We start from the raw sequence: 14503 nt of genomic DNA, 5'->3' as shown, positions 1-14503 counted from the left end.
GGAGGTAGTGTGTATGTGTGCACACGCGTGTGTGCGGGCAGGGGTGCGCGTAAACTCCCAAGGGTGTGTCTAAACTTGGCAGGTGGTGTTCAGGAATCATGGCCTTGACTTTTGACATTCTGAGGGCAGCCTGGGTATGTCCTCAAAGAGGGGGACAGAGCTTCTTTCCTTCCATTTAACGCTCTGCTTTAAAAAAGGATATATTATTTTTTTCTCTGGCTATAAATACATGTTAATTATATAAAATTTGGAAAATGTGGGATAATTATGAACGAATAGGCATCACCTCCAACCAAGGGCCCAAGTGGAATGAACTGCTACCCACATATTCTTCTCCATCCTTTCCTTCCCCGGCCCCCGCCCCTGTGCTGGCAGGCTTCTCTTTCTGTCTCTGACTCAGAATCAGGCTCCATTTCTTTCTTTAAAACACAACTGGGGTCTCTGCTTACTAACCTGCTTTTTCATCGAGCTGGTTCTTGGTGTTCTGGTGATGAACCGGTGGGAGAAAGAGTGTGCAGGACACACACAGAGCACACTCCCCCTATCCCTTACTGAGGGTCTGGAAGTTCGGGGTAGAGGTGGCACCCCTGCCCACCCCGTCCGTCCCCCTGAGATGTCCATGGAGTCACGGGTGACTCTTGCCTGTCATTCTGTGAGCCCACCCTGGGTGGGGGCTTCCCTGTAAGTCTCCAGAGAAGGAGAACTTCCTGGGTCTGGGTTGGGGTCCGTACGCATAGTGAAGAGGGGTAAAGAGGAGAACACCCTGAAGTTCTCTCCCCGGTTGGGAGAGACGGGAGGTGTGTAGCTGATCTCACACGAGATGCCTCATCAGCCAGGGACAAAAATAATCACGTACTCTCTTGGTCCTGCAGTTCAGCATGGGATAAGTGAAGTGACCGGGAGGGCTTCTGGAGGTTGCTGGCCTCAAAGGCTGGTGGGGTCAGAACAGCGGAGGGGAGAGGAGGGCTGTCCTGTGGGCAAAGAAGTGGGAGCGTGGGCTTGGTGGTGGGACGGCACGCGTGAGTGCGTGTGTATGTACGTGTGCATGTACGTGTGTATGAGGTGGGCAGATACTGGAGGAAGTGCAGGCTGGTGTGGTGAAGGCATCAGAAGGCATGAAGACCTCCTCCCCATGCTGTGGGGGAGGGTGCTGAGTCTCCCCCCTCCCCCACCCCAGCTGGGGCTCATTTTGAGCCTGCGGCTCCACTTATAGTCTCCGGGACACTGTGAAGGTGGCGACGTGCCCCCAGAACTGGAGCAGCAAATTATGTCCGAGTCCCAAAGGGGAACGTGTAATTTCGGAAGCGGGACCAGATCTTTGGAGCACTGTGTTTAGCTTTATTTTCTCTCCCTTTTGCTCTGGTGAACTGCCGGTTTCCCTCTCACCTTTCTAAAAACAAACTGTATTAAAAATAACAAGAAAGGCTCTTGTGAAGTTCAGGATGAGAGCGGGAGGGGCAGAGGTGGCCAGCAGTGGGGGGTTGCGTGGAGTTCATCCAGTCTCTGCCAGGGGTCACACCACATCCACCAACATGTGTGGCCCGTCCCCCGGCACCATCCAGCGGCCTGGCCTGCTGCCTACTGGCCATTGCCGATGCTTCTGGCTCTGGGCAGCCAGAAGGCTGGTTTAGGGGAGGCTAGGTAGGATCCCCTCAGTGATTCCCCCTTCACAGGGGAGAGATGGCTCTGTGGGTTCCAAGACTCCCCTCCGGGTCCCAGCAGACTTCCTCCTGCCCTTCCCCCAGGTGAGAGTGTCTCCCTGGTTCTTCCTGCCAAGGAGAGGACAGCTCCCTGGGGCTCAGCCTCCTGTGGAGCCTTCTGGAGCCCCCTGCTCAGGGTTGAAAGCCAGAGAGAGCCTGACCCTGGAACTCCATATCCTGGCTGGTGTCCTCTGCCCTCCAGCCTTATTTGCCTGCTGCTCGGTGCCTGCCATCCCTTCCTGAGCCATTTGCTTTCTTGGCTGTGCCGCATTTTATTTCTATGCTCCTTTGCACTTGTGATGTCCTCTGCCTGGAATGGCTCTCCTGGCTTTGTCTGCCTAGACTGGTACTCATCCACGGAGAGCCCCATCACCTTCTCTGGGACTATTACAGCGGTCTCTGAAAAAGTCACCTGTCTCCATTCCTGACTCCTGAGGCTGTCTGTGCCCTGCAGCCCAGGGACTGAGTTGTGGGTCCAGAAGACTGCAGGCAAGGATCTGATGCCAGAAAAAGATGCAGGAAGTTTTCTCTAGGATAGCAAAGGCATGTTGGACTAGAACACTCTCAAAGTCCCCCCTTTTACAGGCTTGGGGGAAGCCGTAGGATATCCTGGCTCTTGTCTTTGAAGAGAAAAGGCTCAGAAACCAGACTTAGGAATCGTGCCGAAACAGAGCTTGGTGTGGACCAGCTGTTCGAAGAAACCACTGGGGATGATGGGAAGCTTGGGCTACGTCTGGGATGGGGAGGTTTGGGTAGGGAGGACATGTGAGAATGGCACTAAGTGGTGCAAAGGGAAGTGAGAAAGTGGACAAGAGGAGGCATTGGCTGAGCCCCTTCCATGTGCCTTAGTTGTGCTAGATGTGCATGGCCCTCGTCTCTTCCATACTCACTGTTGCCCTGGGGGCTGGGCTTTGTACCCATTCTCTGGATAAGGATGCTGACTCACAGAGGTCAGGGGGCTTGACCAAGGTCACACAGCTAGCTGATAGAGTAATGGGGACAGGATTTAGACTCAGGCTTACCTAACTCCAAAATACATGTTCCTCCCACAACTTCTATATCCTCCCTGGTTGGAGAGCTCTCCTTCCTTGGGGCTGTCCAGTCTTCCCTGAAGTGGTTTCTCTAATCCTGTTGCTAACCAGCGTGTTTAATTTGTAGCTTGCAGACGGTCTGTTGGGCTCTGCCCCCACTAACATGGCATCTTCTCCGTCCAGTCTTCATGTATGTATTGTTTACCTATTTGTGGGCTCATTGATTTCCCTGGGGGGCTGGGGGTGGGGGCAGGGAGTTAAGGGAAGGGAGGAAAGGGAGTGAGAGGGGAAGAAAGGAAATACATTTGATCCTTGAACATGGAGTTAGGGGCGCCAGCCCCTGCACAGTAGAAAAGTCACAGATTAACTTTTGACTCCTCAAAACCTTGACTACTAAGAGCCTACTGTTGACAGGTAGTCTAACATAAATAGTCAATAAACACATATTTTGTATATCATATGTATTATGTACTGTATTCTTATAATAAATTAAGCTAGAGCAAAGAAAATGCTGTTAGGAAAATCATCAGGAAGAGAAAATGCATTTACAGCCCTGTATTGGAAAAATCTGTGTATTAGCGGACCCATGCCGCTCAGACCCATGTTGTTTGGGATCGACTGTATTTCCTGAGATCCAGCAAAAAACACAGTGACCTGTCCTGTGTCATGGAGGAGGGATGGGGAGTGAGCTAGGGGAAGATTCTCAGAAACAGACAGCGCTGAGTTATCTCTTAGTGTATTTTGTCAGTTTTACCTTAATCCTGTTTACCGGCATGAGGACCAGGTGTTGGTTGGTGTGGCATGGGCCAGTGGGAACAGAGAAGTCTCTAGATTAGATCTGGACTGCTGGGACCTGGGACACAAGAAGGTTCTGTGGGCAAGGGCAACTTGATTTTCTCTGCCCCTCTCAGAGGCATGGAAAGTGTGGGTGACTGAGGAACCTTGGTTGTCTTGTTACCGGGGCCTGCTTTCTGCAACTGGGCTGATTTGCTTGGTGTCATCTTGGTGTTAGCCTTCATTACGTCCTCATAAAGTCCTATGCTGAGAGCCAGAGCTGCTCCCGAGCTGCTGGGAGAGCCCTAAGGGATAGGACCTGCCAACAGTTAAATTCTGTTCATGGTGCCAGTGGGAGGCATTGCTGTATTGACGTCTTAGGGATTTCTAGAAAGAGGCAATATATATTTTTAATTTTTTCTGATTTATCCATTGGAGAAGATATAGAAAGCACAACACAGGGTAAAGCAGAACGTGAAAACCACCCGTATTCCTACCAGCTGGAGATAAACACCATTAAGATTTTGGATGAGCTGACATTTTTAGGTATCTTTTATGCATGTGTGCATCCTTTTGTTTAAAAACAAAATCAAAACAGGAATTATATTGTACTTTTTTATAATCTGCATTGTCTTTTGTGAAAAGTATATTGTGGATGTTTTTCTGTATCTTTATATTCTTTAAAACGTGGCTGCATGTCATTCTGTTATATGAACATCCATAAAGTTTTAACTGCTCCCTATCATTGGACATTTAATGATCTTAATTTCCACTAGTGTCTTTTGTTTCTTAGAGGAGTTCTTTTTGTTTACTTTAAATAGGTCCAATCCATTTCATATATAAGACTTAAAAAAAATTATTTGACACAGAGAGAGAGTGAGAGAAGGACAGCGAGAGTGGGAACACAAGCAGGGGCAGTGGGGGAGGGAGAGGGAGAAGCAGGCTTCTCACTGGGCAGGGATCCCAATGTGGAGCTCCATCCCAGACCCTGGGATCAGGACCTGAGCCAAAGGTAGACGCTTAACTGACTGATCCACCCAGGCACCCCCATTTCATATTTAGTCTTAGGCATTTTATAGCCTTTGTTGCTATCTACCTGGAATTTATTTTTATTTTTATTTTTTTTAGTGATTTGGCCTAATTGCTTATTGTTAGAATATAGGGAAATGATATTTTGTCTATTTACTTTGAAACAGACTCTTTAGTGAGCTCCTTTACTAGTTCTGAGGATTGTTCACTGATTTTGTTGAGTTTTCCAGGAAGGTAAAATGGTTTTCTTCAAACAGCAATAAATATGTCACTATCTTTCTAATAATTAGATCTTATTCCCTTTTTGCAGAATAACGTTTGATAATTGAGCTGCAAGTGAGCAAACATATTTAGTTACTGATTCTAATGAAAAGCTTCTACCATTTTCCCATTAATTGTAATGATCGGTGGTTTCAGATAGATATTCTTGATCTTGTCAAGGTTGTGTCCTTTATTATTCATTTATTAATAGCTTAAAAATGAAGTTTAGGAGTTTAATTTTATCCATTGCATATCCATTTGGCATTTCTCAAGATGATTATTTTGTTTTTTATTGTTCTGTTAATACAATGTGTAATTGTCTTGCGTTCCTGGGGTAAACTCAAATTGGTCAGTCAGTCATGGAACTATTATTTACTGTAATTGAAGTCCTCTTATCCAGTGCAATCAAGACAGGTAGTTGGTTGGCTAATTGAGAACAATGATTAAATGGGGACTGATCAAAAGCCATGCATACACACCATAAACTTCATTTTTAAACCTGTCTCTGTATCTTCCTATGCAATTCACTTGATGTTACCAAGGCCTCTTTAAATTTGGATCTGCTCTGAGAGGGTCAGGTCATCTTTTTGGTATAAGCCACATCCAAAATGGAACCTATGATTTTTTTTTTCTTTTGGTTTACTAAAGTTTGATGAGATCTGAATGATACCTGCAGAAAACTCAGACTGTGGAGTCCTTTTAAAAATTTATGATTTTCGGGGTACCTGGGTGGCTCAGTGGGTTAAGCCGCTGCCTTCGGCTCAGGTCATGATCTCAGGGTCCTGGGATCAAGTCCCGCATCGGGCTCTCTGCTCAGCGGGGAGCCTGCTTCCCTCTCTCTCACTCTCTGCCTGCCTCTCTGCCTACTTGTGATCTCTCTCTGTCAGATAAATAAATAAAATCTTTAAAAAAAATTTATGATTTTCACCCATCCTTTAGCCATTTTTACCCTTCCATACCCATCCTTTAAACAAATCTCACTCATGATTCAACACTTCCATACAACTCTCAGTTCTCATGAGAGCACATGTGCACCTTCATCCCCATCATCTGTTTGAATTCACCTCTTGAATCACTGTATTGTGATTCACCTGAAACTAATATTATGCAGTACATTCACTAACTGGAATTGAATAAAAACTTAAAAATCTCATTCTTAATTTTCATTAGTTAAAAAAATAAATCCATTTTCTAGATAAGATGACCTTTCTTTTTAAGTTCAATTTGTATCTATTTTTGTCATATTGACTTATTGATCTAATTACCGTGTTAATACAACTGGCATAAATGGGTTTGGGAACCAACACAGTGACTCTTGGAAGCTTGTAGGTCCTCTGTGGGGGCTCTGGTGGTGTAGCAGCATTCAGCGGGCTCTGTACCTTTGATTGTCTGCAGAGAGAATGGGTAGTGTTTGTTGATCCTGGTGAAGGGCAAGTTTGTAAGAACTTCTAGTCTATAGCACGACTTACATTTGCTCTAACTTATTTAGGATTTTTGTATCTCTATTAATGAGTACCACTTTAAAGTTGTTTCTGGTAATTCTGAATAATAATAGTTGCATCAAAATTTATTTTGAGGTATTCTTTCATTTTCTGTGCTCTTAAACAGTCTCTATGGCATGAGAATTATAGTTTCTTAGAGGTTTGAAAATACACTAAAGACACTTTGAATCTGAATTACATACATTGGAAATTGCATGATATAAACAGTAAATAGCAAAAAAATTTAGTAGTCTTGCTTTATGTATAAAATGTGTAGTAATATGAATCAACCTAAATTCAAAAAATGATTAACAAGCATGTAATTTAAAAGGTGGTGGCCAAGTGAATTGTGTTTATGGTCTAGCTGGTAAATAGGATACTTTTTTTTTTTTTTTGAAAATGGTGCTATGTGGGGTACCTGGGTGATTGAGTCTGTTAAGCATCATACTCTTGATTTAGACTCAGGTCATGATCTCACCATCATGAGATCAAGTCCCTCATCAGGCTCCAAGCTCAGCATGGAGTCTGCTTGAAATTCTCTCTCTCTCCCTAATCATGCGCTCTGTCTCTCAAATAAATAAGTACATCTTAAAAACAACAGAAAATGGTACTATGTTATATGAGTTTTGAATTTTAGATTTTTCAGGAGTGCCTATCTTATATAATTGTATAAGATACATCTACCCTGTGCTTTTTGTGTGTGCATGAAAAAGGGGATTTTTTAATAAGATTTTTTTAAAAGATTTTATTCATTTATTTGTTAGAGAGAGTGAGTGAACACAGGCAGACAGAGTGGCAGGCAGAGGCAGAGGGAGAAGCAGGCTCCTTGCCCAGCAAGGAACCTGATATGGGACTCGATCCCAGGACGCCGGCATCATCACCTGAGCCGAAGGCAGCTGCTTAACCAACTGAGCCACCTGGGCGTCCCAAAAAGGGGATTTTTTGATCACTCTCTACTTTTGTCAGTTTGGTAGGTTAGATGTTCCCAGATATTACTTATTAAATTATTATGAAATTGTATATTTTACTACAATAGAAGAACACATTTCTGTATCTGTTCTATTTTCATCCTCATTCCTAATTTTGTGATTTATGTTGTTAATTTTTTTTTACTTTTATGGTTGTTTTCATCCAAGGAATCAGCTCTTTAAAAATTCTTGCTGTTAGGTTAGTTTCCTTAATTTCTAGTCAATTTTAAGCCCTCTTCCTCTGAAATTCCTGTTGTATATATTTTAGATTTCTTAGGCTGTCACTTCATTCTCTTTCTCTCTGCCCTCCCCCCATCTCTGCATTGTTTAAAAAAATTTTTTTAAGATTTTATTTTATTTTTTCAGTGTTCTAAGATTCAATTTTTAAAAAGGGGCTATTAATCTACATTTTTTCCTCAAAATTCTAAAATTCTAAAATCTTGCCCTTTTCATACTGGAGTCTTTATTCCATCTGGAATTGATTTGTGTTGTGTGCAAAGTGTGAGATAGAGATTAGATTTCTTTTTATTTCTTCCCATGTAGATAACCAGTGAATGTGTATTATTATGGAATGATCTATCCTTTCTTGATCTATAAGGACAATTGTGTAATATATCAGGTTTCCATGTAAGTGTGGTTGGTTTGTGGCTCTCTATTCCGTTCCAGTGGTCCTTTCCTGTACTAATACTCTACTGTCTCATTCACTATAGCTTTATAATAAACCTTCATATCTGGTAAAGGAAATAGTCTAGCCTTGTTCATTTTTAGAAGTGTCATGCTGTCTTTGTCCTTTTCTTTTCTTTCTTTCTTTTTTTTTTTTTTTTAAGATTATTTATTTGTTTATTTGACAGACAGAGATCCCAAGTAGGCAGAAAGGCAGGGAGAGAGAGAAGAGGAAGCAGGCTCCCCCCTGAGCAGAGAGCCCGATGTGGGGCTCGATCCCAGGACCTTGGGATCATGACCTGAGCCAAAGGCAGAGGCTTTAACCCACTGAGCCACCCAGGCTCCCTGTCCTTTGCTTTTCCATCTCGATTTTAGAATTAGCTTGTCAATTTCTTTAGAAAAACTGTTGTGATTTGTGATTGAGTGAATTTCTGAATCAATTTATGGAGAATGTTTTTATAATATTGCTAAACAAGGACATGTTAAAGCTCTCCGTTTATTTAGGTATTCTTTAATTTTTTCAATATACTTTTATAATTTTCTCCAAAAAACTCTGGTACAAATTTTATTAAATTTAGTTCTGGCTATTTTTGTGCTTCATTGTTATTTTTACTTGTATTTTTAAAGGTACATTTTCTAATAATTTTTTGCTTGTATATAAATGAAATTTATCCTCATGTATTGATATTATATTCAGAAACTTTGCTAAACTGTCATATTAATTCTACTGATTTGATGATTTTCTGGATTTTTCCGTGTAGTCTCATATAATTTGTGATTAATCATGGTTTTGATTGATTCTTCTGTGTACTTCTAATTTCTATTTCTTTTTTATTATTTCCTTTTCTTATCTTATTGCACTGCCTGGAACCTTCAGTTTAATGTTCTATGTAACTGATAAGAGAGTATTCTTATCTACTCTAATTTAAAAGTGAATATTTTTATGTTATACCACTATTGCCTTGGGTGAATGATTATGAGTTAGCTAAAAGTTTTTAGTGTGAATAATATGAAATTTTATTGAGTGTTTTTAATGTATTTGTTGAGGCGATCATATAATTTGTTTAATCTGTTAATGTGGTAAATTACATTAAGAGATTTCTTTTAAATGCTAAAGTAACTTTGAATTTCTGAAACACTCTGTCCTGGTCATGATGCATTATTATTACTATTTTCTTTCTGCATTGCTAGATTCAGTTTGCAAATATTTAGTTTGGGATTTTTTTTTATCAATTACCATAAATGGTAATGGCTAGAAGTTTCTTTTTCTGATAGTGGTTTTTTTTTCAGGTTTTGGTATTTAGATAATACTAATCTTATAAAATGACTTGGGGGCATATATACTTTTTTTCTAATCTCTGAATGAATGAAAAAAGATTTACATTATCTTTTGCCTGAATGTTTGGTAGATTCATTTCTAAAACTGTCTAGATCAAGTATTTTTCTTGGGGAAATTTTAAACTGCTGATATATTTGGAAAAATGTTTATAGGACCTTTGAGGTTTTCTTTTTCTATGTGAGTCACTTTGGGTGATTTATATTTTATAGGATCCATTTCTTCCTAAAAAATACTGATGTAGCATTTCTCACAATAACCTTTTATTTTTTCATTTTTTCTTTTTTCATTGATGTTCCTTTTAATTCCTAAGATTATAATTTATTATTTTTGCTAGAATCTGTCAGATTTTTTTTGTCTTTTTTAAGAACCAATTTTAGCTCTGTTGATATTTTATTGTTTCCTTGTTTTCTAGTTTGTTAATTTCCTTCCTTCAATTTTTGGGGAGAATTATTATATTTTTAACCTCTTAAGGACTATGCTTAGTTCATCAATTTTCAGACTCTCTCTTTTTCTCATGTAAACATTTAAGGCTATACATTTTCCTCTAAGTACTGCTTTATGCATCCCACAGGTTTTGATGACTGATTTGTTGTTGTTGTTATTTTCCAGTTCTAAGTATCTATTGATTTTTGCTGTATTTCTTTTTGATGGGTGAATTGCTTAAAAATAGATTTGGAAGTTCCTAAATTATGTTTTAAGTTATCTTTTTGCTATTGGTTTCAGCTTAACTGTGTGATGGTTCAGAGAATGTGGTGTGTTTGTTATGGTTCTTTACACTTACTTTATGAACTATTAGAAGATAAATTTATGTAACCATCATCTGTTTTCTTGGAAAGAAATGGGTTTTACAAATAACATGTCCTTTTAGATCAGACTTATTAATTGTGTTATTTAAATTTATTTTTATTCTGATTTTTGTATGTGGTGTTCATTAATTTCTGAGAAGGGTATATTAGAACATCCTGCTTTGATTTGATATTTATCATTTTTCCTTATGATCTTTTTTCTATACATATTTGATGCTGTGTTATTAGCCACAAACACTTTTAGAATTTTCATATCTTCCTAGAAAATTGAACCCTTAAATGACGTGTATGAACCTCTGTCCCTTTGACTTTTAAAATATCTACTTTAAATTTAAAATATCTAATGAGACTGTTTTGTCTGACGTTAAAATAGCTACACCAGCTTCCTTTTGGCCAATATTTTCCTAGTATACCTTTTTCTATTATTTTACTTTCAACTTTTCTGTAACTTTGTTTTAGACGTCTCTTTAGTGAACAGCAAATAGATGGATTCCATTTTTTCTTTTATGTGTTCTGGCAATATTATTTTTTTAAACTAGAGAGTTGAAGAGTCTAGTCATTAATTGTGTTTACTGATATATTTGGATTTATTTCTTCCATCTTATTTCTTATCTTTATTCATCCTACCCTTTTTGCCCTTATTTTTTTCTTTTTCAGCTTGAAAGATTACTTTTCCTTCCCCATTCCTTCTTCCCTTTTCAGTTTCAAAGCTATACATTGTTCTATTCCTTTAATGATAGTATAGAAACTTTATCATGCAAACTCCAAGTCTAATTAATATTTATAACTTCTTCCAGAATGTCACAAGGAACTTAAATTTCTTAAATTCCAATCACATACCAATTTTCAAACTTCTGTTCAGTATTTTAGTTTTACCTCATAAATAAGCGTCATTTAAAAAACAATATCATTTTTTAAAGTAGCCCATTTTCTGTTAGCTATACCCACATTTACTACTTGGTCTTGTGTGTCAGTCTTTTCCCTCCTGGGTCATCTTCTTTCTTTCTGAAGTAGAGCTTATAGAAATTCCTATAATTAGAATCAATTCATTGTAAACTTTCTCACTTTTAAATTATTGCTTGAAAATATTTTTATTTCACCTTTATTTTGGAAATACTAGTTTACTGACACTTATTTTCTAACAGCATTTTGAAGGGACTAATTTACTATCTTCTGGCTTCAATTGTGCTATTGTCTTCCTAAATCTGAGAACTGTTTTTTCCCCCCCATCTTTTAATTAGTTCTGGTAGTTCTCTACCACTGTCTCTTTAAACATTACATTCTCCCTATCATTTCCTTCTGGAACTTATGATGGATCTTCTTTGTTCTCCATGTTAGTTCACCTTTCTTTCATATTATTGTTTCTTTGTATTGCACTCTGGCTAATTTCTGAAGATAGATCTTCTAGTTCATTAAGTCTTCCATTGTTTCTAAGGCTATTTGACCCCACCTATTGAGTTTCAGTCTTTTTTTTTTTTTTTTTTTTGAGTTTCAGTCTTAAGTATTATATTTTTAGCTTGAAAAGTTCTTCTGTCCCCACCTCCTGCAGTCAGTTTACTTATTTTTAAAAATCTCTTGCTCCTTCGTCATAATTTTTAGTGGCTTTTTTTATTTTTAAACAGCTTTTTTAAAAAAAGTCTTATTTCTGACAGTTCTGTTTCCTGTTGTCTTAATGGGTCTGATATGTAGTTGGCGTTTCTAGCTGACTCTTGCTCATGGTGGCTTGTTCCTTATGTTTTATGGTATTTCCGATTGTGAACTCATGTTCCTTGGAACTTTACCTGAGAGTTCTTTGAGGCCTGCATAAAAGTTAAATTCTTTCACAAAGGGTATGTGTTTACTTGACCAGATGCCTGGAAATGCTACAAACCCAGATTCACTAAAATTAAACGTTTGGCTTGGGCTTTATTGGCCCCACAGTTAGCTTGCATTTTGGCTCCTTATTTCTCTGGATTTTTGCTCTCCCATTTGCCCCCAAGGATTTCCTTTACATTCCCCTCAGTGCAGGCATGCATTTAAAAAGGATTTAAAGACATCTTATCTGTTAATTTAGGTGTTCTTGGAGACTTTCTGGCCCTCTTGTTTGTCGTTTTGCTAGAAATCGATGTCTCTATTATTGTTTTGCATTTGACAGTCATATTTGTCTTCCTGAAGGTTATATGTCCTTCAGGACTCATACTCTAACTTTGTATATCCTCTTAAGACTTTCTGCAAACATAAAGTAGTCATTTGTTTTCTTCTGTCTTTTACTCAATTCTTTAGCCTAACACTTGTCTTAGTCCTCATATCGCTCCCCTTCTTTTGAACCTTATTCTCTTCTTTCTCTCTGTCCTTACAGAGGGAAGTCCTTGCTTGTCAAGTATTGACAGCTCAGATAGTTCTGAGTATCTTAGTGCAGGGAACCCCTTCTAATCTCAATATTTTAGAAAAGGAAGAAGAAAACAGTCTAACATTGTTATATTTTTACCTTGCTCAGTTAGGAATCCAGCAGGGTAGGAGAATTAAGAAGGAAAGCAGAATCAGAGGCTTTTACATGGGACTGAAGAGCTTGTTTTCTGTTTGTTGTGGCAGCTCTGTGTTAGCTTACTAGGTCAGGGTCATGGTCCTCACCTATTGACCTCTATGTAAGGAGTTTCTGAAGTAGAGGAGAGCAAGCAGGAGTGTTCTTTGGGAAGTTTCTACAGTATTGTGGGTAGATCCTCATTCTTGTGGGTTTGGACTCCTGATGAGTTTAGGGTTAGGTATTCATTCTTCAAGTCTCAAACTGAGGTTACCAGTTTATGAGTTTACAGTGAGAAATACTTCTGCCCAGGGGACATGACCCTGGGTTGTGGCCCAGCCCATGATATCTTACAGGTTCAGCAATTGGGAAGCCCAGTTGTGATTGCAGATGAGTAAGGAATCAGAATGAGGAGAGATCATTCTGTGACTTGAAATTTAGTTGCAGCTGACTGAGATGGACAGATCCATCCATCTCCAAAGGTCCGGACCATCCCTAGGGCTCTGATGTGCACTACTGTCAGCAGCCAGCCTTCCCTTCTCTTGTATTTGTGGGACTGGTCAATTCCTTTTCTTCACTGACATATTCTTTCTCTAGATGTATTAAGACAACCTACCCATTTAGGGTTAAGGCTTAGTGTAAGAGCCACTCTTCTGCTTTGAGGTGATTTTTGCCTGTCCTTGCTCTGAACCACTCTGCATTGATTTCACGGTCTAATTCTCCGAGGGCAGCCCTATTTCCCTTAATTCCAAGTTTTGGGGGAATGCCTCATTGCAGCTCATGAATACTGACAACAATTTATCCCAAGACTTTGAAGCAAAGGTTTTTTTTGAGCAAAGGAATCAATTACAGGGTGTGGCTCCCAAGTGAGGAAGCATTTCCAGAAGGCATCCAAGGCTGTTTGTCTCAGAACTTCACGGTTGCACCTCTGAACTTGAGTGTTTGAGGGGGAGTATTTTAACTTTAATAACACGAAAGGTTTTCCCTGTACTTTGGTATCTAGCAGATGTGCTAATTAGGAGGATACCTATCTTCTCCCTGAAGTCAGTTTCCTAAGGACATGTACTTGGCAATATTGGTTCAGCGAGAATTACTGTATGTGTTTGAAAGTCCAAAACTGTACTTCTTTAAAAATATCTCTGGTTCAGATGTGTTGCCAGTGCAGCCTGGCCTCCCCCTACTCCCATTAGTTCTGATGAGGGAGGTTTGATGCCTGTCACTGCGTGTAATCTGGACCTTCCTTTGTGAGTCATTCCTTCTCTCATTTTCTCAGAGCAAATACAAATCGCCCATCAAATGACAAGTGAAGGCACAGGGGAGGCAAGGGGAGGGAAATCAGAGCCGAAATCTGTTAGCTATTTGGAGTAATTGGTTATTTGCTGTGTTTGCTGGTTGGGAAGCAGAGCACATACTTTACGGTCTCTCCTGTTACGGGGGCTGGAGTCACCCGCCGATATTGGATCCTCGTTGCCGGAGCCCTTGGCTCCGGGCGCCTTTCCCCTGCTTGGCATTCCTGTGGTCTCCTCGGGGGTGCACCCCTCCTCCCTCAATGCACACTGCAGGGGGGACAGCCCGGGGTGAAACTTGTCTGGCAAACTCCAGGGCCTCATCAGACAGGGGGAGGCCCCAGCCCCCTTCAACCAGCCCTCCTTGTGTCCGCCTCCACCCCGCCATATCCTCTCCTCTTCCCGAAAGGTCTTTCCCTGGTCCATGAGGGACCTGTTTCCCCATCCAGAGGAAAAGGATTCATCTCTTCTCAGTGACAAAATGCTCAGCTTTCTGTGGAAATCTGAAGGACCAGAAGTTTCCTCTGAGGTCTCATTGGTCTCATTGCATGCCTTCCTATCCCTAACTGTCCCGTCCCTGCCTGCCCCCCACCCGCCCTGTAGCCTGGGTCAGGACAGTGCTTGAAACTTGGTACAGTGCTCATGGCTGAGTAAACATCTCCCCC

The 14503-nt window shown here is 40.3% G+C and overlaps 1 protein-coding gene across 24 annotated transcripts in view; it reads left to right on the top strand.

Moving 5' to 3' along the window:
• DYSF (dysferlin) overlaps window positions 1–14503 on the top strand; it is a 203813-nt gene that overhangs the window by 143972 nt on the left and 45338 nt on the right. For 14 of the 24 annotated variants that reach the window (XM_082744003.1, XM_082743990.1, XM_082743993.1 and 11 more), the window contains one exon: window positions 2859–2921. The exons of the other annotated variants lie outside the window; for them this stretch is intronic. In XM_082744003.1, coding sequence (XP_082600129.1) covers window positions 2859–2921 — 63 coding nt within the window. The remainder of the gene's footprint in view (window positions 1–2858; window positions 2922–14503) is intronic. 24 annotated transcript variants of the gene reach the window in all.

Source organism: Mustela nivalis, assembly GCF_964662115.1.
Source record: "Mustela nivalis genome assembly, chromosome: 8".
Taxonomy (NCBI): Eukaryota; Metazoa; Chordata; class Mammalia; order Carnivora; family Mustelidae; genus Mustela; species Mustela nivalis.
This window is presented reverse-complemented; position numbering and strand designations above follow the sequence as displayed.